Source organism: Oryza glaberrima, chromosome 4, assembly GCF_000147395.1.
Source record: "Oryza glaberrima chromosome 4, OglaRS2, whole genome shotgun sequence".
Classification (NCBI taxonomy): domain Eukaryota; kingdom Viridiplantae; phylum Streptophyta; class Magnoliopsida; order Poales; family Poaceae; genus Oryza; species Oryza glaberrima.
Window position 1 is genome coordinate 23709419 of NC_068329.1, and position 22212 is coordinate 23731630.

The following is a 22212-nucleotide window of genomic DNA, read 5'->3' on the forward strand; positions in this document are numbered from 1 at the left end:
ATAGCCGTGCTCGCGGTTATTGAGCACCGGGACGTGTATTACACTTGGCTAGACTCTAAATTCTTAACTTGTGTGGGATGGGTTATTGCATGATGATTTTATGCTGATGGAGCCACTTCCTAAGAGGAGGGAAGGTGGACGTCCTCAGAAAACTATGACAACTCAATGGCGGGAAGCTATCCTTGGGATCACAATGGATGGTGGACAGAACCGTCGTTGTTTAATATGAACACTGGTATTAAAACTTGATCAGTCTATGCTAGGTCTTAGGCTTGTGAAAAGAATTGCAAAACTAACTTTATGCAAAAGAACCTGAGGCCATTCCTTGAAATACCCTCTATCATATGCATTGTTGTTGTGGTGGCTTGCTGAGTACGGTTGGTACTCACCCTTGCTATTTATATATCTGTTAGGAGAGTGTTGAAGAGAAGCCCTTGTCGGTACGCTTGCGTAACCAACAAGATGATCGGAGTGCGGTCTTGTTCTAGGTCTTGTTCCCAAGTCGACTGCCTGTGGCATGTTAACCGGGCCCTTATATTATTTTTTTGTCTTCCGCTGTTGTTTTCTGATAGTTGTTGGCCTACCTGGCCCTAATGTAAGTATTTAATTCTTTTAGCCTGAATTCATTCGTGATATGTTGTGATCCAACTATGTATGTGTGTACCAACTACTGATCCAGGGATTGGTACGGATAAACACAGAAGATTTCCGATTTCCAAAAATCGGGGGTCTACATTAGAGCTCTTGCTACATTTCCTCCAAAATCCACATGCAATGTGCCATTCCATAGGAATTTCATAGGATTTGGAAAGCTTCGATCCTTTAAATCAAAGGGCCAAATAGGAAAATTTCCTATAGGAGTTATATCCTATGAAATTCCTATATAAATTCTTTGATTTAAAGGGGCCCTTAGCCTTTCAAGGTTTTAGTCTTGTAATTTTTATTGCTCTATTCAAAAAAACAATATGCATGCATATTTGTCTTGTGCTATTCGTTTTAAAAAAATTCTATGTTCCACGATGGATGAAGTTTCTACGAGTAGATGCTTGGCATTTGACGTCTCATAACCACAATATGGCAGTGTTGGAGATGAAGACTATGGTTGGTTTGTTGAGGCTTTACACCACACTTTTGTGAATGAAGTTTTATAGCTTGATAGGAGTAAGCGCGAGCAACACATGATTTTTTTTTCTAATTGTAATTCTCTAAGTGCTAAGCCTCGGGTACTGTTCTTTTCGGCTTATCGATTAGTATGCATTATCTTGGACACGCTTCATAAGTTGTTAAACAATACGATTTATTTGCAAGCATTCTTCTTATTATTTATTTGAAAATGTTTTAAAACCAACTTCTTAATTTTCTAATACTGGCCTTAAATAATTATCATAAACTCAGTTTCAACCACAATCCATTATATATATCAAATGGAACACCAAGGACCACATTTTAGTGAGAAAATAGAATATTTTCCACTTTAAAACTTGTCGCCTTCAAATACTAGCACTTCTTTTTTTTGTTACGAGGGGTCCTAAAATGACGAGTTGCTACATGAAAGCATGAAAATGTACATCTCTTTTTTTTTATATATATCCATGCGACGCTGAATTGCTGAAACAAGGAGATTCGAATTGCAGAGCTCCTGGATTTTGTCTCTTGTGCCAATCAACTTCTGAAGAACAAGGCTGTCAGAATAGGGATAGTAGGTAGGAGTAGGATCGTTTTTATCATAACTGTATCGAATTGTAGAATCGGATTTTAGGATCATGATCATATCAGGTTAAAGTACATATTTTCACATATAATTTGTTAGACATTATATTAAAAACCGAAGCCCATAACATTGATTTTTGATAAATTTAATTTTTTGAAAACTTGAATAGACTTATTAACATTATTTTCAATTAAATGAAACTTAAATAATATATACATATCGTAAAACCAGGATCCTATATAAGATTCTAACGATCCCGTAAAATCGTGTGGAACTCGCACTAATTTAAAATAGTATGAAAAGTAGGATACATGGTAAGATCATTATCTTAACAGCTTGCCGAAGAAAAGAGAGGGACGATAATCTCTTTATCTAGCAGTGACTTTCGGACTGGCTATATTATTTGGTCGTCCAAACGTTGTTAGTATACATGACAACGCTGGATTGCTGGAAGCAATTAATCGCCTTGTTGCAGAGGATTCACCAAGCAGCCGTTCAACCTGCTTTCCATCTCAACCGTCCAAAACCAAGTTTTTATTTGGTAATCAGGGAAATGGAAAGGAAAAGGAGCACCGAAAGTCAATGGAAGCTCTAGCCTGCAGTGTACTGAGAGTTGCGGTTGAATTGAATTGAGCTTAGCTTGCAAACCTCTATAATTGTCTGCTCCGTCATGCCTACTACGTGGTGGTCACATGGAGGCTCAGATAATAATATCAACTTCAAAAATGAGTAAGCAGCAGCATTATATATGTATACAGTATACCCAGATGTTCATGTTCCTACCTACTAGTAGTACTGATCAATCAGCCAAACAACAACTACCAGATACATGTAGCAGCTCATTCTCCAGTTCTATACAGTTGATAATTCATAAGTGGAAAGGTTTGAGCTATTGGAGAACAACATCATGTGTGATGATTCCTATGCTCGTTTCAGCTTCCATCCATCCATCAAAACTCAACGATGGCTGTGTTTAGTTCAGCGCAAAGTTTGGATTTTGGTTGAAATTAGAGATGATGTGACTGAAAAGTTACATGTGTATGACATGTTGACGTGATGAAAAATGACTGAAGTTTGGATCCAAACTTTGGATCTAAACACAGCCATGAAATACAGTATATGGCTGGCTGGCTGCTGTATGGCCTCCAGCCCTTCCTTTCCATTTATTCCTCGTTTGCAATTCATTCCGTCTGGCCGTTTGGGTGCTAAACCCAGCAGTAGCATGGCAAATTCTGGCCAAGGGACAGAGCAACAGAAACTAACAGGGAATTGGTTATTGCAGGACGCATCCCTCTCCCTCTATTCCCAAATGAGTTCCTTCTGTCCATGTGGGCGCGATGGAATGATAGGTGCTACGCGAAAGCGAGGCACTTGCTTACGAGGGCCGTAATGATTAGCGGGTTAGCATGCACTCGAACGGCGAAACACGCAGTTCCTCACTCGCTCGCGGCCAGGTATTTTTGGAGCGGCGTGCTAGCCGTAGCCTCCCGTTTCTTTCTTTCCAATTTTTTTTTGCTGGGTTTGCATGATGGATCATGGCGGAAAGATGGGTACGGATTGCTTCCTCTCGCTCTCTCTTTTTTTGCCTGTGGTGTCTTGCTGCCTGTACTATCTGCTGTGCCTGTTACTTTTGACCACTTTAATTTACGCACGCACAGACACCACACAGTGGCCAGGAGTATCTAGGGAGGTATATAGGGAGGGCCGGGGGAGACCGGCTTTACAGTGTGAGCAATCTTTCCCTTGGAATACAATCATTTTGATCAAAATCTGACGAAGAACTTGCTAATTCTATCCTGGCATGTGTGTTTCTCAACTTTCTCTCCGTCAGGTGTCTGGCTGATTACTGATATGGGCGAATTCCAGAGGACAGTTATCCAGCTTGAGGATGTTTCAGAATTTCAGAATATCAAGTGGCAGTTTACCAACGTTGCTACTCCTGTCACCTCTCCGACCCGACCCACTCACAGATACTACCTCCGTTTCACAATGTAAGTCATTTTAGCATTTTTCACGTTCATATTGATGCGAATGAATCTAGACCCACTTACAGATACTCCCTCCGTTTCACAATGTAAGCCATTTTAGTATTTTCCACATTCATATTACATCAATATGAATGTGGAAAATACTAAAATGGCTTACATTGTGAAACGGAGGGAGTATCTGTAAGTGGGTCTAGATTCATTCGCATCAATATGAACGTGAAAAATGCTAAAATGACTTACATTGTGAAACGGAGGGAGTATCTGTAAGTGGGTCGGGTCGGAGAGGTGACAGGAGTGACACCGACGGCGAAGGCGGCTATCTCCCTCGTCGACTCGTCGTCCCTCCACCTAGCGCGCTCTCGCTGCCTCGGCCACTTGACGAAGAGAAGGGGTCAATCGCAGATCACACCGTGCAGTATATAACTGATTTCCGTTTACCCACTGGAGGAGATAAGCGATCGATTGGATCGGTAGGTCACCAGCAAATCAGCGATGAAGTCACTCCATGAGGCGAGGCGTATGTGCTGCATGACACATCGGCACGGAGTGGTTGCTGTGGGTGATGCAACTCTTTTTAGGTTTTACTCGTGTCATCAATTTCATTTTCCGTTCGGGGAGGTATGCATGCGTGTTCCGGAGAAGACGCATGATATGCATGAAGACGTCGCTGTTCACTGTTTTGTAGTAGTTTGTACCGTCTTCTGCTTCGTCTGTACTCTGTATATATTGGAGCTCAAAATATTCCCGGGCTCTGAATACACCAAGCTGCGGCCTGCGAGCACTGCAGACTCATGCTACATTGTATTAGGATTTGAAAATACAAGATAAAGAAGTAATCAAACTGGGTGTTTGGTCTAGTGGTATGATTCTCGCTTCGGGTGCGAGAGGTCGCGAGTTCGATTCTCGCAACACCCCCTCGATCAGTGATCATGGTGTTTTTGCTGTTGTCGCATTGCTTTCATTAATTCGGTCAGTTTGTGAGGCCCAAACACACAACCATTTCGATAAGGCTCTGCCGCCTGGCCACTGTCCCAAGTGGACCATCCGACACTGATTAAACCTGCAAGAAGTGGTGGGTGCTAAACTGATAATCTAATGCACTGCTAACTCTGCAACATGTCGATACTAGTACTTCGTTTTGCACCTTTGGCGTTTTCACTTTCACTTTTACACCGATTCCGTCTGCCCTTCTTGAACGGGGTGGTCCAGTCAATGGTAATTGGTAAATCTAAGCATTCCGTTCGAGCATTCAGGAAAGGATTACCGCCCTTAGTTAGAAGTTGGAACACCTTCTCGCCAGCAGTTTCGTCTGCTTGCTTACAGGAAACGGGCCGGATTCTGGTGGAGGCATGCGTGAAGCCATACAGAATCGGTCTGTTCAGGGCATCGTTGATCTGCCTTGACAAAGCTTTGATTTCCACGCCATCTTGTTCCCATCAGCATCTGGAACACGGAACAGCCACAGCCCACAAGTTACGAGCATGAAAGGTTAGGTTAGTCTGTTTAATTTTCTTCCAGAATCCGATGGTTTGGTAGCTTCAGGTTGACCGTTTCACCTCCAGTAGCATTCTCTTTTGGATTGGCCATTGTGTATACACAGGGATAAAAAAGAAGGTTACGAACTGCCTCAGTAAATACTTTACTCCCTTTGGAAACCAGGGTTCAACTATGTAAGGCCCTCTAGTGCCAATTCAGTCTACCGAAATGTCTTACAAACTATACCATTCAAAACTTGTAAATAACACGAAGTGTAGTCTATACACATGAATCAGAAAGCATCACGTGGAAGCTATAAGTGGGGGCAAAGAAGACGAATATACTGTTTCAACATTTGAAATCAAAACTACACACATTTATCCTCGAACTCCTAGAAAATATGTGGAACCTTGCTAGCTAGAACTCGCTCTCGTCTTTCGATATAACCATGTGGGAACCATCCTGCTTTTCCCTTGCATTCGCCTTCTGCCCAACCATTGGTTGATATCTGTGTTCGGACAAGACCACATTAGATTACTGACAGCTCAATTATGATATGTTAGCTGCCAGGAACTTGTATTTAGAAACATCGGAACAATATCGGCAACTCAGTTGAAGATTACAAAACATGGACAGCAGAGGTATATTACCTTCCGGACAATAACAATGTCTCCAGCTGACAAGTTAAGCTCAGACTCACTTTCAGCCTTGAAGGAATCAAGGGCCTGCATCATAACGACCAAACATGTATATGTAAGAAGCATAACATCGGTAAATTCATGTTCATTTGGCAGATGGTGCAATAGATTTTGCATGAAAAGAATGCCAGACCTCTCCTAGGAAGAAATCTACAGATGTCACTGAATCATCGACAGAGGAGGATGCAAACATGCCATTGACTTCGTCATAAGATGGTGGTGGCTGTGCCATGTAATTTTCTGCTGATGGGGTCGGAGGTGCTTCAATCTTTTGACGCTCTGATACCATCTAAACCAATCAAAAAATAATCATTAACTTGATGAAGATAGGACTTCTGCACACTTGACAGTGTGTGGGCTGTGTCAACAGGCCATGTTTTAAAAAAAATGTAAATAGTGCTGGAGTATACATACTTCTTGTTCCAGGTGGTCAAGGATCTCCAGAACTCTCTGATGGTAGGCTCTTTCGGCTTCAACCTTCAGAGCAAGACTGATTAGCAGCTATATATAATTTTCAGATAAATGCAATAGCATGATGCACCAGAAAATGTAACGTTAACGGGTATAGCTCATGGTTACCATCGCAATAAGGCGCTGTAATGTCAATCTTTGTTGCTGAGCCTCAACGGCAGCCATTGCTGCAACAGCTTCCTTCCCTAATCCTACCATGCTTGACTTAAGTTCTTCAAGTTTGTATTCAGCAGCTTCCAGCTTTGTTATCACATCTCCATTCGGAGCTGACTCTCTTACTCTGTTTTGCCGTCTTGAAACTTCAACAGCCTAGGAAAGCGAACAGAAAAAAAAAAGCTAAACAGTTCAGTTTAAACCAAAAGGTCAATGCACAGAAAAGGAACACAAATTACTTATGTTTTGGAATGACTCAACTAATCACATGATCTGAGAAGATAGTAGGATCTTAGATAGCAAAGTCTGCGTGCAACTGAAGGCAACTTGGCAATGTCACTGGTATTATTGCTTTGCAACTTGCAAGTGACCATATTTTTAGAGTTTCAACTTATGGAGATTCTATAGATAAATAAGGTCGACAAGATCTGGCCGTACACATAATATAGTGTGATGCTTTCCAAAATATTGTGATGTTGAGAAATTTTGGGATAGTCCTGGTTCTCAGAGAATTCATAGCATTTTTCCTTTCCCAATAACAGTTTCTCCACTATGCATCTGTAAGCCTTGCGGTAAAAGGAATTAGGAATGTGTGGAAGTAGAATCATAAAATACACAAACTATTTTTTTAATTGTATAGCTTAGGTTGCTCGTCAATGGATATTGTTTCAAATATGCTGTAAGTACATCTGAGAGCAATATCCTGGGATGTTATATAACCTTGAAGAGACTTAAGTAAAAGTTATACACTACTTCACCTGGGCTTCAGCTTCTTGCCTCATTCGGTCATATCTTTGGGCTAGATGTCTCGCATCTTCTAAAGGCGCACCCATGACCATTGCTCGCAGTGGCTCTGCCACCTACAATCCAACAATCTCTTACTGAAGTTATGCGTTCTATTCACATTTATCAATACCATAAGAATGGACCTCATTGTTCTGCACATAGTAACAACTAGTTGCACAGGTAAACTACTAGTATGCTAATCATACATGTCATAAGGTAAAAAATGTCGATCAACATGAAGTCATGAACAGACCTGTGTACCAAATGCTCTCAACATGTTCCCACGTTCCTTTTCCATCAGAGAACGAGCCTTCCCATAGTACATAGCAGCCTTGGATAAAGTGTTACCACTTGTACATGTGTTTCCAGTGCCATATTTCTGGCTATCGTCGGACAATTTATTTCCTATAAATTTAGGTTGCAACTAATCAACATACAGTAATGTAAACACTGAGTAATTAATATTGTGTCAAGCTAAAATTATTCTGATAAGCTAATATATAGTTGGAGAAACATACCTATGTCAACTTGTTTAGATTCAGTGACTATGTATCCCTCCACACCCCGGACAATGTCCCTTTGAAAATGCTGGCCAAAAGATGCCAATGTTTATCAAAATAATCTAGGTAGAAAGGAAAGAGATACTGTTTCTCTAATAAATTTGTCTTGCTCATACTTTAGCAGCACGAGTTGATAAGTAAAGTTTTTCCAGCCTCTGGTGTAGATTAACTTCTGATTCATCTGTAAACGCATTTTCTGAATTTCCATAGGCAGCTCCAAATGGCTTAAACACGCCCTGCAATGGTGTAGACAGGTACAATGTTACATGGTTCATACCAAGATTAAAAAGAGCTGACTTTTCGATGCAGTTAAATACCAAGCAAATATCCCACAACATATAAAGATAATGCAGTATATATTCCATGTGAAGGCAGATATGTAGCTGGCATTTAACAGCCCTAGAGTCTCCAGTTGCTTTGCAAATCGCAGACATTAGTAATAACAACTCCTAACATTGGAACATCCGTTTTCAAAGACTATATATTCCAGGCAAAACTCATAGCAAGGAAATAGTAGTATAGGCCTACAGTACGAAACCAGAACACCTGAATAGATACCAGATATTGTTCCCTACTTTGTTGTGTAGACTGCTAATCTTAGCTGTCTTCCTAAGGCAGTGTAACTCCTTTCGGCCAACCCTCCTATGTTTGTGCAAGATGGATGAAAATAATCAAGGCGGTATTACTCAAAACAGCAAATTCGGGTAGGTCATGTTTACATGGTTCTATATTTCGAACAGGAATCACGAGCAACGCTTTTAAATAGAAAAGCCACAGGTTGCTAATAGCTTAACCAGATTGATCAACCCTGTCGTAAAATCATAACCTGATGTTTCTCATCTCAGGGATTGCAAACACGCGCATCGCGGTCCCAACCCTCACAATTGTTTTTTTCGAGAGCAAAAGCTTGGACCTCCCCCTCACAATTCATTTCACCACTCGCCAGCATGAATGAAAATCAACCTGAGACGCCTAACCATAGACGAGTACGGTAGCCTCTCAAAACCCATCAGCATAGACATCAAATCAAACTTATATAGAGACCGGATCGAACAAGACAGACACCTGAGAGGGATCGACATCGACCCACCCCGGTTGCGCAATCACAAACTCGGATCGATCGAGAACCGTACTAACACAGGAGTTCAAAGAGATCGAGGGGGATGGGAGAGCGTCACCTGGCGGGAGACCTGCTCCTTGAGCCTGGAGGCCTGCTTCCACAGCGCCTCCATGGCGCCCCGTCTCCGCCTCTCCGGACGCAAAAAGCCGCGGCGCGCTGACCGGGAGAGGGGAGGACGGCCGGGCCTGCCGCGTCGGTCGCCTCTCCCCGTTTTCCCCTTTTTTCCCCCTCCTTTTTCTTCGTTTGGTTCTCAGGCTGGACGACGACGACGAGGGGTTGGGGAAGGACGGCTCGCTAGTCGCTCCTCCGATGTTAGTTTCTTTCTCGTGGTGGTTGGCTTGGCTCGCGCACGGCCGACGGTGGCGCACGCACGAACCGCGTCGTCTTCCGCCTCCCTGGCCTATAAACGGCGCTGTCGTCGCGGGCCCACCGGTCGGTGGTGGTGGCGGGACGAGCCCTACGCTGACGCGGCTGGGCGTCATGGCTGCGTTGAGGACGACGTCCCCCGGTGTGGCACTGTGGCCCGTTCCAAAGAGGAAAAGAAGTACTCGTGTGGCCCATTGACCGATACTCTATGTGGCGAAAGATACCATTGACCAATAATGGGCCAGATATTTGCGAACTGGACCTCACCACAGCTAGAAGGAAAGGAAAAGCGAGAAAGGTAGGGTTAGGTATAAAACGGGCCTACCACCTCCACGGAGCACACTTTCGAAAGGAAAAAGTACACATAAGGTCCCTTATCTTGTTGCTGAGTTATAAAATCGCCCTGAACCGGAAAATCAGACATATGGCATCTCTCAACTTATAAAACCGGATCACTTTAGATCCTTAGGTAGTATTGACTCTGGTTGACTGCAATTTTATCCGATGTGGCAGCTGAGTCAGTGTGGGACCCACATGTTAGTGAAACACAACTTTTTCTTCCCCTTTCCCCTCTCTTCCCTCATCTCTTTCCAGTGTGTGAGCGGTGCCGGTGGTTGCGGCGGAGAGAGCTCACGCTGTGGGAGAGGAAAGGGTTGTGGCGGCAGGTGCATGCCGTCGTCGACGCGGCATGTTCGTGGGAGGCGACGCACGGTGAGCCCGTGGAGCTAGAGCCTAGGTATAGTAGCAGGAGGAGCCCAAGGGGAAGCGGAGGAGGGAAAGGGGAGGATAAAGGAAGTTCGTCATCATCATCGCCGACGAGGTGGGGGTGATGGTGGTGCATGTGGTGGAAAAGGTCACGGGCGGAGGAAGCCTTGACCGGCGACGTGGTGTGCCCGCTACCGACACCCTGCTCCACACCACTTACTCCTGTGGCGCGAGCTCTCTTTGTCGCGACCACCGATACAGGAGTGTCGTGGTGTACTGCTTGGCGAGGAACATGTAGGAGGAGGCGGTAGGCGACGAAGAGAAAGAAGCGGGGAGGCTGGTGGTGAGCGATGGAGAGGGAGGAGGCGGGGCCGGTGAACTCGCCTGCTCTGCCCGGCGCCGAATGGCGAGGAGAAGAGAAAATAAGAAGAAAGAAAGGAGAGGAGAAAATGGGAATGAGGATGACATGTGGGTCTCACAAGTGCCCCATCATTTATTTATTAGTTTTCTAGTGTAAATGATATGTGGGTCCCATGGTTTTCATTCTTTTTCTCGTATTGAATTATTACGTAAGCGCCACGTCAATGTTACATAGGATGAAAACTAGTCAAAGGAGCCACGTAGACGCTACGTCAGCCAAAACCGGAGGATAATACCGCTGAGGGACGTAGTTTATATTGGTTTTATAAGTTTGGGGATGTGTTGTACCTGAATTTGCTGTTTAAGGATGATTTTGCAATTCAGTGATAAGATGAGGGGCTTTTTGCTTTCCGAAAGTCTTTGTTTCCTGGCCCAGGCCTCTCTCTGAGCAATCAATCCGGATAGGCACGAAAATCTTTGTCATCTCGCGCGCTTTGCCAGCAGGCAGTAGAACACTTGCATTGGCTAAAACAGATCAGGATTCTATTGAAAGACAAAGGGTATGTAGATTGTAGACAAAATAAACCTTACCAAATTTTGGAAATATTAAAATTTTGATAAGGTAGCAATATTGCTAAAATTTATTGTCAAAATTTTGGCAGGATTTCTTATATATTTATCAAATTTAATAACAAACTAAACATAGTTTTTTTTAACAACTTTATAAAAAAAATGATATGATTGAAAATAGCACCAATCTGAACAGCCCAAAATCAATTGGAAAGTTCTGATCGTTTCAACGAGGAAGAGGACAAAAGCAGACTTTTCCCCCAATAATCTGGGAGTAAAAGCAGGCTTTTCTCCCAAGATGCAGATCAGATCGCACCAATAATTAGCGCGCGAATATTCCTATCGTCCCGCGCCGTGAAAGCGTCGCCGCAGCCTCCTGCAAGCTGTGGCGCCAGCCAGCCAGGCATCAGCAGCGCCGCCTCGGGTCGGACTCGGACGTGAGATCGCCTCGGCACCGTTGCAGCTGGCCAGCCAGCTACCACCGACGGCCTACCAGATCGATCCCCTCCGAAATCGCGGTCGCGTCGCCGTCATCCCGCTCACGTACGCCGCCGCCGTATCGCTGTCGCTGGCAATAAAGCGCGGGGCCGGCGCTTGCCCATGCCCTCTCCGAAAGGGCCCGGTGATACAGCGATGCCTGCATCCGCATGGCACGCGCGGCAACTACCCACTCCCTCCGGCTACCACATACGATCCGTGCCAATCTCTCGTCGCACTACAGTCAGCGGCGGCGTTCGTTAATTACTTCGTTTTCCTGGAGCGAAAACGTTTTCCGTGGCGCAGGTTGCAGCCCTTGTGGCTGTCGCTCGGGGTATTCGGAAATTGGAGCCCTTTTCATGCATCGCTTCTGAAAAACCGATAAATAAAACGGTGCCGGGGGATGTGGCCATCGTGTGCGTATAATGGACTGGTGGCGACGTGCAAGTAAAACGACGGCTTGACTTTCTGACTTTATCCAATGGCGTGTGATTATTGTTAATCACCCTCCTGAGTCCTGACCAAGAGGTAATCGTGGTACTACATGCAGTACTAGCGCTACTGTTGCCAAGAAGTTTTCAGTGCAGAGGCAAATACGGATCGATTGGATTATTCTTTAGCCGGGTGGACGAACCGAGTGATTTGTCAAGGCGCTCAAGGTGCCTTTTTAACCCAAAAAAAAAATCTGTACTTTCTGATCTTCAATTAAGATATGGATCGGAGTAAGTTGGATCAACAGCAATGTGAACGGATCGTGCCGTATCTCCATGCTTGCGGCTCGGCACTGCTGGACGGCTGGTAAGATGCACGCAGATTATCTACTTATCTGATGATGCCAGGAGGATGCGATCTCCACGCCCATGACGCCAGCCGAGAAAAGTGCATACGGCCAAGGCCGCCCTTTTCGCGCTCATCTCGAATGAACAACTCGGATGATGAGAAACCCCTGCGCGTTTTCTTATTGTTTCCGCTGTGCAGGTTGCCGGGGCTGATCTGACCTCTCCGCAAATATTAATCCGTGTCTCCATCGAATGGGGAATTATAGAACTTGAAGTGTGATGCGCAGCGACAGTGACATGTACCCAGCTATACCTGCAATCGACCTGTGGCGGGTGTACACGCCATTTCGTTTTTCACTTTCTTCATGCACACTGTTGCAAATCTCACGTTGTTGCTACATCGATTACCAATTAGTTAAAGAAGAAAACTAGTGAAATTTAGACAGACTTTTGCAAAATTTGATCGAACTGTTTTTCTATTTGTACCGGCTTGATAAGTTTGATATAATAACCATGATAATCAAACTACTACGTTAAATTTGTCAACCCTGTTCTTCCTTCCTAGCGACCTTCTTCTTGTTGAATGGTCGCATATGTAGATTTAGCCCCCCAAATCTAGCGGATCTATGCCAGAGAGGAGGGTACATATCCTAATGAAATTTCGGTAATTGAGGTCACCCGTGACATCAAATGGAAAGGAATTTCGGGGGATCAGTTGGGGGTTAGATTATTAGGATGCAAGCAAGCAATAATAGGGGACCATAGCATTGTTCAAGAATCGTACGCCTTTTGAATTTGGATTTGTTATTATCAGCAAAAACGGCCTTACTTTTCAATTTCCCAACTGTTGCAGCTGCCATTGGAGCACTTGGCACTTGCAGTGTTCCGATGTGCAGCGCAAAGTATTCTAAACTGCACGATCTAGGAATGCGCTGTCGCCATGTTCTTGCGTAGCTGAGTATTTATTCATAGGAATGGCAGGGTGCGTACTGTTTTTCTTAAATAAATAAATAAATAAATAACAGTAAAGGTACAGAAGAATTGGACAATTTTGTAGAGCACATGTACAGCAAGGGGAAAAATATTTTGATCTCGCAGAAATATCCTCTCATTTGTTTAAAAACGTTCATCCAAACGGTTATGAAAAATTTTGACAACACTCACACAACATATCTATACAACTCCACAAAATCTTAGGTTCAAACTCATCTCATACTCCGACATATATATAAAAAAAAGATAAATTCAGCGTATGAATAATAGGCTGAATTTAAACTTAATTTTTAGTGGACCGATGGATATCACTGTACTCTACATTGTCAATTTTCTTTTAGAATTTTTCACAACTATTTACATCAAGTTTGAAAGAAAAAGGTATACGAGGGGACATCCCCTTGAGAGATTAGAATCCACTCCCCCTGCAAGGTTGCTAAGCCTGCGACCATACATATGTATCATGTATCCATTTAATTGTACTTAATTCGGTTAGAGATTGAGAATTTTAGAATATGCAAATGTTTTTATCAGCAGAATTCCGTAGATAAAGATATGGCATTTATGTTCATGCATATAACTTTAAGGTATGGGAAGTCTTGGCCTTAGCTTGAAAAGCCAATTGTTATAAAGTTTACATCACAAATACCTGCATGAATGAATCCTAAAGGTAAGACACCAACAAACTTTCCGTTGGAGGTAGGCCATGAGGACCTTCGGCCAACTTGCTAAAACAACAACAGTAACAAGTGAAGGAGCTTGGGGAAGGGGCATACGACGAAGCCTAGGCCATGGAGCAAGGCCACGCCACGAAGCGAAGCACCGGGTGGCGAAACCCCTAGTGGCAAAGCGGGTTCATTAGGTGGTGAAGCAAGTTCGGCTAGGATATGCTAATACTAGGAGAAGCCTAATAAACAGCCTAGGAGGACCTTGATAAGGTCCATGGGCCGGCTGGTTGGGCCAAAAGATAAATGTTACCCTTATAAACATCCCCGCCAGAGGGACAACCATGTAAATTCACTAGCATACAAAAACCCTAGGTTGTAAACGCATTAATAGATCCCAATGGTTTTTTAATAGAGGATCTGATTTTTCAATTAATATATTTTTACTGTTTTCCTTTTCCTACCGCTCCGAGTGAAGCCTACCTTTCAACAAAAATGTTTGTCATTCAACAACAGTTTTGATGAAATGACATTGTTCGGGAATTAATCCTATCACTAAATCTCTGCATTGATGGTGGCGTTGCCGGTGCTCTCCAGTGGCGATGGCCCTAGTGGTGACACCAAGAGCGGTTGCTGTTTGTGATAGTGCTTTCTAGTGTTCTATTGTGGACGGGCAATTGCCCTAGGCGCGGTGGTTGTTAGATCGTTGGTTTCCTTGTCCAGATCTAGTTGTGTGGATTGGAGGTGATTGCAACAAGGAGGGGCTTTGGCAGGACAGCGATGAGCTCAGTGGTGATGCTAGCGGCAACCAGGGAGGGAGGAAGGCGAGGAGCAGACGAAGGGCTCGCTGGAGGTGCCAGAAATGGTTAGGGAGCAATGTTTTATCTAGGGCCAAAGTACCATTGGATTGGAGATGTTTGTGCCCGGATCTATTCGTGCAACGTGAAGTGGCATTGGATGGAACTCTTCTTCTTTGTCCCCCTTAGATGGTGTGAGCGAGCAAATGCACTAGCGTTCTAGAGCTGTTGAGTCCAATGAATGAATCCGGTAGTTAGTAGGGGCAAGGCGACAGAGGAATCGAGATCAAAGCATCGATTATGAGAGGTTGTAGGAGATCGAGATGTTTCTCAAGATCATCTCAATGCGATTTTGTGAAGTGGTACTCCTCGCTCTTTTGCAACTGGGCCCATACCGAACTTAGTGTGCTACCTTGTATAGTACGTGCATATAAGATTTAATTGGAGTGTTGTTAAAAAAATGTCATTCTATTAAGCCATAGGACACAACATGTGCAAATGTCCCCTATTAAATAATGTCTCTTGAATTTAGATCCACTCCAACAAACAAACTCACGAACATATGATTAATACTATTCGGTTCGGTGGTACAAAATCAGCAACATGGGCCTTGTTCATGCATATATGATGCGATAAAAGAAAAGTTCAGCGTTGATCGGCTCGTATTTCTTCTTCTTCCCTTCGCTATAGGACACGTTATTTTCATATAAATTATGAATGAAGTCTGAAGGTTGAAGGATAGAACTTACATATTACTAAGTGGTTAGGTCCCATTCTTTTTCCAACCAGAGTTGGATGAAGATTAAGATTTTCGTGGCACGCTTTTCAAACTACTAAACGGTACGTTTCGTGCGAAACCTTTCTATATGAAAGTTGCTCTAAAATATCGTATTAATATATTTTTCAAGTTTGTAATAATTAAAACTCAATCAATCATACGTTAATACCACCTCGTTTTGCGTAAAAAAACTTAATCTTCATCTTCATCTTTATCTTTAAAAGAAAAGAACAACATCTAAACCATGTCGATGTGGAAAGTTTGTGAAGAAATCATATTTTTGAAAGTGTTAACTGAAGAATGCAAATTGCAGAAGAGGGATCAAGTTGGAGCCTTGGAAGACGATGTCCTTGTTGGTGATCATGACCTTGGAGCGCCCATGCGGCCATGTCTGACCTCTGATCACCATCAACAGCCCATTTCATGCCCATCATGGCATGATCCACGACCACAATCCTGGAACGTCTAATCAAATTGATCATTAAGCCGCACAAGGCTTGAACTTTCTTCAGTCCATTCAACCGAAAGGTGAGATAATGCGACGTGGGAATGGTAATGCGTGACTTCTTCTCTACAGAAGTTCAGAGGAAACTGGCGATCACAGCAACTCAGCTTTACAAATTCATCATCCTCTCTCAGTTGCACTTGTTGCACAAGACAGAGTTATCAATTAATATTGTGTGCACTAACTCCTGGGATGTAATTTATTTCTTAAGATATTGTGTACACTAACTATAATAAAACATTTTGCATTACCTGGCTATGTGGCATGATCCTTGCAAATTATTGACAAAAGCATGCGTTGAGAAAAAAAAAATCTCAGCACGAGCTCGTCGTGACGTGAGTACGGCACCAGGTGTGAAAGGTAACATTTTTACTGTCAGCTGTCAATACTACTGTAAACACACTGTTACTGCACGTGGAAACGAGCTTAATTGGACAGATTTAGCTCGGGTGAAGATGATCAGACCTTGATAGAATCAGCGCGTGTGGTCCCGAAAACGAGTGCGCTTTTCCTTTTCAACATTTTTTTCTCGATATGAAAGCATGATGGAGCCTGATTTTTTCTTATTTATTGGATATATAATTGATCTCGACAGAACGACCTTTTTGCCCGCTTCTCCTGCAATATTTATTCGCCATATTGTGCCGAAGAAACGATTTACTAGACAGTAACTTGTCCTACAAAATGTGCTAGTTGTTCTTTTCTTAGTACAGAGAAAAAGTATTGCTTAGAGCACCAGATGCACATACAACATGGAGTTGATTAGTCCTGGCAATAATTAAGGTTACTTCTCTCACAAGCCCTGATCACTACCATGTAGTATAGTCATCTCCCAATCAGCACGAACACGATTCATAAGAGCTTTCACAAATCAGGGTTAGGTTGATTTGCAGGGGACACCGCCTTTTCAGCTTTATTTTCCTTTCACCTCGGCCTAAAACCGGCCGTGCCACTGCCGCCGCCCAATATATAAACACATCTACTCTCTCGTGCACTACAACTACCACTCCTAATAACCTACCACTCTACTTCTCCTTGCAACATCGTCGTTAGTCCTCTAACCCAAGGCATTGACCTGAGCTTGTTGTGCGCTTCTGCCTTATCTGCATCCCCTCCCGGCCGAGACGCGACCATCTTTCTTTCCCGCTTCGTTAGCTGTCTCGTCTGTCCTCCCGGCGACGCGAGGATCTCTGCCGATCGATCGGACTGGACGGGGAGACATGAAGGTGCAGTGCGACGTGTGCGCGGCCGAGGCCGCCTCGGTCTTCTGCTGCGCCGACGAGGCCGCGCTGTGCGACGCGTGCGACCGCCGCGTCCACAGCGCGAACAAGCTCGCCGGGAAGCACCGCCGATTCTCCCTCCTCCAACCGTTGGCGTCGTCGTCGTCCGCCCAGAAGCCACCGCTCTGCGACATCTGTCAGGTATGCACGCGGCGAGAGGCTGCTGCTCTTTTTCCTCGGGTTGCTTCTGTTGCTTGCTGCAACTCTGAAGCGTGTGGACTCTCGTCACTTCAGGAGAAGAGGGGGTTCTTGTTCTGCAAGGAGGACAGGGCGATCCTGTGCCGGGAGTGCGACATCGCGGTGCACACCACGAGCGAGCTGACGAGGCGGCACGGCCGGTTCCTCCTCACCGGCGTGCGCCTCTCGTCGGCGCCGATGGACTCCCCCGCGCCGTCGGAGGAGGAGGAGGAGGAAGAAGCAGGGGAGGACTACAGCTGCAGCCCCAGCAGCGTCGCCGGCACCGCCGCGGGGAGCGCGAGCGACGGGAGCAGCATCTCCGAGTACCTCACCAAGACGCTGCCCGGTTGGCACGTCGAGGACTTCCTCGTCGACGAGGCCACCGCCGCCGCTGCCGCCGCCTCCTCCTCCTCAGACGGGCTATTTCAGGTCAGTTCATCCACTGTTAACGATCCAAACTTTCTATGGCAACGAAAACCTGAATACGTATTCAGTCCGGTTCATGCATGAAACCCTGAAAAACCAATCCACACACGTTCTTGTGAGCACCATGAACGAAGCACAGGCAAAGCACGGCGCGCCAAACTCTGTTCAGGCCCTGCCGGCCGTCGTGGGCACATAAGCCAATCTGTTCACAATATCGTGAGCGGACAAATTTTACCATGCAGGTAGTTTGTAGTCATGCTCACACAGCTAGCAATAAAAAAATATATGTAATTGCTGGACCAGGGTGTCAGGATAATATCCTGTGGAGACCACAAAAATAAAATACTAAGCGATAAATCCATGAGAGTGGATTTTAAACTTTTAAGGGGACGTTCACTCATTGTGTGCATGTCGCTCAAATAGTTATAAAAAAAATTTAAGAAGATATACTAATATGTGATATATCACTTCATAAACATACAAGTTAAAATTCAATTTATATATATTGTAACGAAAAAAATAAATTTAATTGTATTTATACGTTAACTAGCTAGCTGTAGTTTAATATATTTTTTCGTTATGAGATATATAAATTGAATTTGAATTCACATGTTTATGGAGTGATATGCCACAAGCAACAAAAAGATATTTTCTCAAGAGTTTAGAATAATTTCCCGTAAACCTGCATATCATATTCATCCTCCCCTCACGAGCAGATTGTTCCCTGCTTTCCCCATTTGAAAATTTCCCGTACTCTGTCTGCATGTTCAAAACAGTAAGGTCGCTAGAAGCTTGTGCTTGGACTCATGTGGCAATTGGCATTTCGCTGCTTTCCTTCGTGCAGGGTGGGCTGCTGGCTCAGATCGGTGGGATGCCGGACGGTTACGCGGCGTGGGCCGGCCGGGAGCAGCTGCACAGTGGCGTCGCTGTCGCCGCCGACGAGCGGGCCAGCCGCGAGCGGTGGGTGCCGCAGATGAACGCGGAGTGGGGCGCCGGCAGCAAGCGACCCAGGGCGTCGCCTCCCTGCTTGTACTGGTGAAAAAAAAACGTGCGCTTATCAGCCACAGCCAGTACGAAATGTACGATGCTTGTGTACCAGTGTACTGAGGTAGTAGCGTTAGAAGATTAGGAATTTAGTAGTGGATGTTGATTTTGAGCTTAACGCGTGTATTGGATGAATCCCTGACTCCTGAAGGTTTGGGGAATTAATGTGAGTGGTAGTGTCCTCTTTGGGCGGCAAAGAACTATACGCCCCTTGCGAACATGTCGAACTGTACGGTCTGCCATTTAATCTGCACGTTCACCCCTCTGCATCTTCTGTACTGCAAATCAGATTTTGTGACTCTTCCATTAGGTTATGAAGTTTTCAGGATGTTGCAGCGCAAGCTGAACGTGCGGCGATCACCGTTACTGAGCAAGCATTCGTATCTGTTTAAGCGACCCGTCAACAGAAGTGCTTCACTAAGGAGCTTTTCATATTTTTCATATTGTAGCCAAAATAAATCTAACCAAATTTTGGTAAGTTGACAATATTACTAAAATTTTGATCGGATTTCTTATGAATTTACAAAGTTTTTTTTAAAAATATATGCACATTTTTAACAACTTTAAAAAATTAGTATGGTTTGAAATGATCAATCTAAACATCCCCTAAATTTTGAGTAGATGGTAATAATCACTTCCAGTTAGCAGCAAGCTCAAGACTGAAAGCTTAAGCACTCGGCATCACGAGAGGATCGACTTTGGGCTACGCTAATCACACCCTGTTGGAAAAAGTGCATGTGAGGTCCCTCATCTTGTCATTGAATTTCAAAATGATCCCTCAACCAAAAAAACTATCATCCCTCGACTGACAAAACATGGTCACTCTGGGTCTTTAGGCGGCATTGACTTTGGTTCTGTCCTAGTCAGCGTAGGACCCACGCAGACCCCACATATCAGTGACACCTCACCTTCTTCTTCCCCTTACCACCTCTCCCCCATCATCACGGCGCGAGCAGCGGCCGGCGCGTGCGACTGTCGCCGCCTCGTCCTATCCCACTATCGCGTCACTCTTTCCTCCTCTTCGGCTCCCTCCTCTTCCCCCTCCGGTCCGCCTCTTTCTCTCTCTTTCTCTTCCCCTCCATCGTCGGGCACCATTGCCGCCCCCCTTGTCATCGTCGTTGGCGGTAGGGATGAGCTACTTCGGCAGCTACTCCACCTACCTCGAAACCATCTTCTCCGTCGTGCTCCCGCCGCTCGACTCGATTGCCTGACTAATTTCTGCCATTGTTTTCATGCAGTCAGAGCTCGTCATCCCATCGGCGCTAACAACGTTGTTCTACGTCTCCGACATCGTCTAATTTGCCAAGGTCATCATCCTGAGACGCTGTTGTAGTCAATGGGCATCGACGGGAAGCGGACGTACTACATCCTCACCGTAGTAAAAAAAAAGGACCGGCCCAGCGGTTGAACCGAGAAAAACGGAACCATCACTCTCACCGGGTCAGTTTGTTTTAAGGACCGCACATGCAATGGAACCGGTGCAAACCGGATGAACCGGATGGTTTTTGAGGAAAACCGGCGGCCCTGGCTATTTTGAACCGCCGGTTCGTGAAGCAGATGGCTAGCTTCTAAGGCCCACTTGGATTGTTGCGGCCCAATTATCTTTTATTTGCCTAAAATGAGGAAAAAGTGCATCACATAGGGATCAATCCCTGGTTGATGGAATAGAAGTGCATCAGCCACACCACCAAGCTAAGTTGGTAACCTTGTTTACGTCGGATTATGTATGATAAATATACTTTCCGGTTCAACAATCGAATCGGTCGACCCAGCGGTCCAACCAGTGACCTAGTGAACTAGGAGCTCAAGCGGTTCGGTGCCCGGTTCGGTTTTGTCTACGATTTGTTAGTGAGTGCAGCTAACTGCTAATTTTCAGTGGATGGATGTGAGCCATGTTGATGAATTTATGGAGTTTTTTTTTACATATAGAGATCGATTAGTGGTGTTGCATTTTTTTTTGCCTTTAACGTTACTTACTGTCTTTCTTCGAGTTTGCCTGCTTTTTGCCACCATATCTCCTCCATCTTTCAACCAGGAGACTCAAGACTAGAGGCAAAAGAACCGCAGTATCAACCTCTTCCACTCTCCACAGTCTGCACCTACCTTCGCCGACTCAATCACCATCGCCGGAGGAAAAATTCCCGGAACCCTAATCCAGTTGCCACTCACTTGGCTCCTAAATTCATCGCACACATCGCCAATCCTACCAAATTGAAGGTAAAAATGAATTCTCCATGCAAGGTACTTCATTTCCCCTCTCCGGCCCCAATGATTCTGCTATCAGAATGCCACCGGTGCTCCCTCCCGCTGCCACCTCTGTTCAGGTGCCACCGGACCACACGGTGCGTTGTTGCCTCACAATTTCCCGTGCCCATCCGCCGCCACCTCGAGCTCCGCCATAGTCCCCTCGAACTCCTAGGCCGCCGTGCCCCTGCTTGAACTCGTCGAAGCGCCGCCGCCTGCTTCTACCCCATGCACGAACGGAGGAAAGAGGGAGATGAGGGATCAGGGTTGGCCGCTGACATGTAGGGCACACGTGGGTCCAATGCTGACTCAGCCTCCACGTCGGACAAAACTATGGTCAATACCGCCTAAGGACTCAGAGTGACCTAGTTTTATAAGTTGAAGGATGTCATATATCTGTTTTTTGGGTTGAGGGACGATTTTATAATTTGACGACAAGATGAGGGACATTGATGTACTTTTTCCCACTCTGTTTGATCCATTTGAGGGGAAGAGGGGCCAAGGTTGCAAAATGAACGGAACCCAATTGCCCAAAGACTGCTCGTTATCCCATAGAACGCTCTGTTATGGGCTCAGTGGTGATGGGCCGTTCGCTGAAATATGGTGGGCTCAAAGATGATGTCTCCATTTATTTCTCTTTTGCGTGTACAACAACATGGTAAAGAACAGATTTTTTTTTTTTTTTGCGAGGAGTGAAGAACATGGTGGATATGCAAGCAGCAAACGAGGTAACTCTTTTTTTACTGTGCATCCTACAGATCTTTTTAACATCACGGAGCTCACTCCGTGGTCCAAGCAAGAGCATCAATTACATTTCCCCCATTGTTCATCGTTCATCTCATTGCAACGAAGTCATAAACAGTCCCGCCTACAGAAATGTTTCCTTTTGGACACTGTCCCGCCTACAGAAATGTCTCGGCCAAGTTTCCTCATCACCCCAGTGGACCCCACGCGTCAGCGTGCTCCAGTCCACTCGATTCAAAACTTCCCTCCATATCTGGCAACCATGCGCGTCATCCGGTGTTGGCGATGTTGCAGAGGGGAGGAACCCTTCGTGACCAATCCGGGATGGCTTTCCAAATC

General features: G+C 45.0%; 2 protein-coding genes and 1 non-coding gene across 5 annotated transcripts; 2 read left to right on the forward strand and 1 right to left on the reverse strand.

Moving 5' to 3' along the window:
* Positions 1-4542: 4542 nt before the first annotated feature.
* On the forward strand, positions 4543-4614 carry TRNAP-CGG (transfer RNA proline (anticodon CGG)). Its single transcript has one exon. It is a non-coding gene; the product is annotated as a tRNA-Pro (tRNA).
* Positions 4615-5302: 688 nt separating this feature from the next.
* LOC127772119 (SH3 domain-containing protein 2-like) lies at positions 5303-9333 on the reverse strand. 2 transcript variants are annotated; one of them, XM_052298106.1, is made up of 10 exons: positions 9022-9333; positions 7960-8079; positions 7802-7860; positions 7537-7688; positions 7256-7357; positions 6453-6653; positions 6288-6350; positions 6007-6162; positions 5826-5900; positions 5303-5683 (listed from the first exon to the last, which is right to left on the reverse strand). In XM_052298106.1, the coding sequence occupies exons 2-10, from the start codon at positions 8049-8051 to the stop codon at positions 5567-5569; spliced, it is 1017 nt and encodes a 338-aa protein (XP_052154066.1). In that variant the 5' UTR covers positions 8052-8079; positions 9022-9333; the 3' UTR covers positions 5303-5566. The 2 variants fall into 2 exon arrangements, with proteins under 2 accessions (XP_052154066.1, XP_052154065.1); XM_052298105.1 differs by having other exon boundaries at positions 7802-7871; positions 9022-9332.
* Positions 9334-16665: 7332 nt separating this feature from the next.
* Positions 16666-19170, forward strand: LOC127769817 (B-box zinc finger protein 21-like). Of its 2 annotated transcripts, XM_052295474.1 has the most exons (3): positions 16675-17379; positions 17473-17844; positions 18686-19170. In XM_052295474.1, exons 1-3 carry the CDS (start codon positions 17179-17181, stop codon positions 18878-18880), a joined length of 768 nt encoding a protein of 255 aa, XP_052151434.1. In that variant the 5' UTR covers positions 16675-17178; the 3' UTR covers positions 18881-19170. The 2 variants fall into 2 exon arrangements, with proteins under 2 accessions (XP_052151433.1, XP_052151434.1); XM_052295473.1 differs by having other exon boundaries at positions 16666-17844.
* Positions 19171-22212: the final 3042 nt, after the last annotated feature.

Excerpts from the sequence above, each read along its gene's own strand:
- LOC127772119 (XM_052298105.1), bottom strand. The coding sequence starts at position 9,075 with ATGGAGGCGCTGTGGAAGCAGGCCTCCAGGCTCAAGGAGCAGGTCTCC. Across the intron at positions 7,358-7,536 it reads TGAGAGCATTTGGTACACAG|GTGGCAGAGCCACTGCGAGC; the intron begins GTCTGTTCATGA and ends GTTGGATTGTAG. Across the intron at positions 6,351-6,452 it reads TACAGCGCCTTATTGCGATG|GTTGAAGCCGAAAGAGCCTA; the intron begins GTAACCATGAGC and ends CTTGCTCTGAAG.
- LOC127769817 (XM_052295473.1), top strand. The coding sequence starts at position 17,179 with ATGAAGGTGCAGTGCGACGTGTGCGCGGCCGAGGCCGCCTCGGTCTTC. Across the intron at positions 17,845-18,685 it reads CCTCAGACGGGCTATTTCAG|GGTGGGCTGCTGGCTCAGAT; the intron begins GTCAGTTCATCC and ends TCCTTCGTGCAG.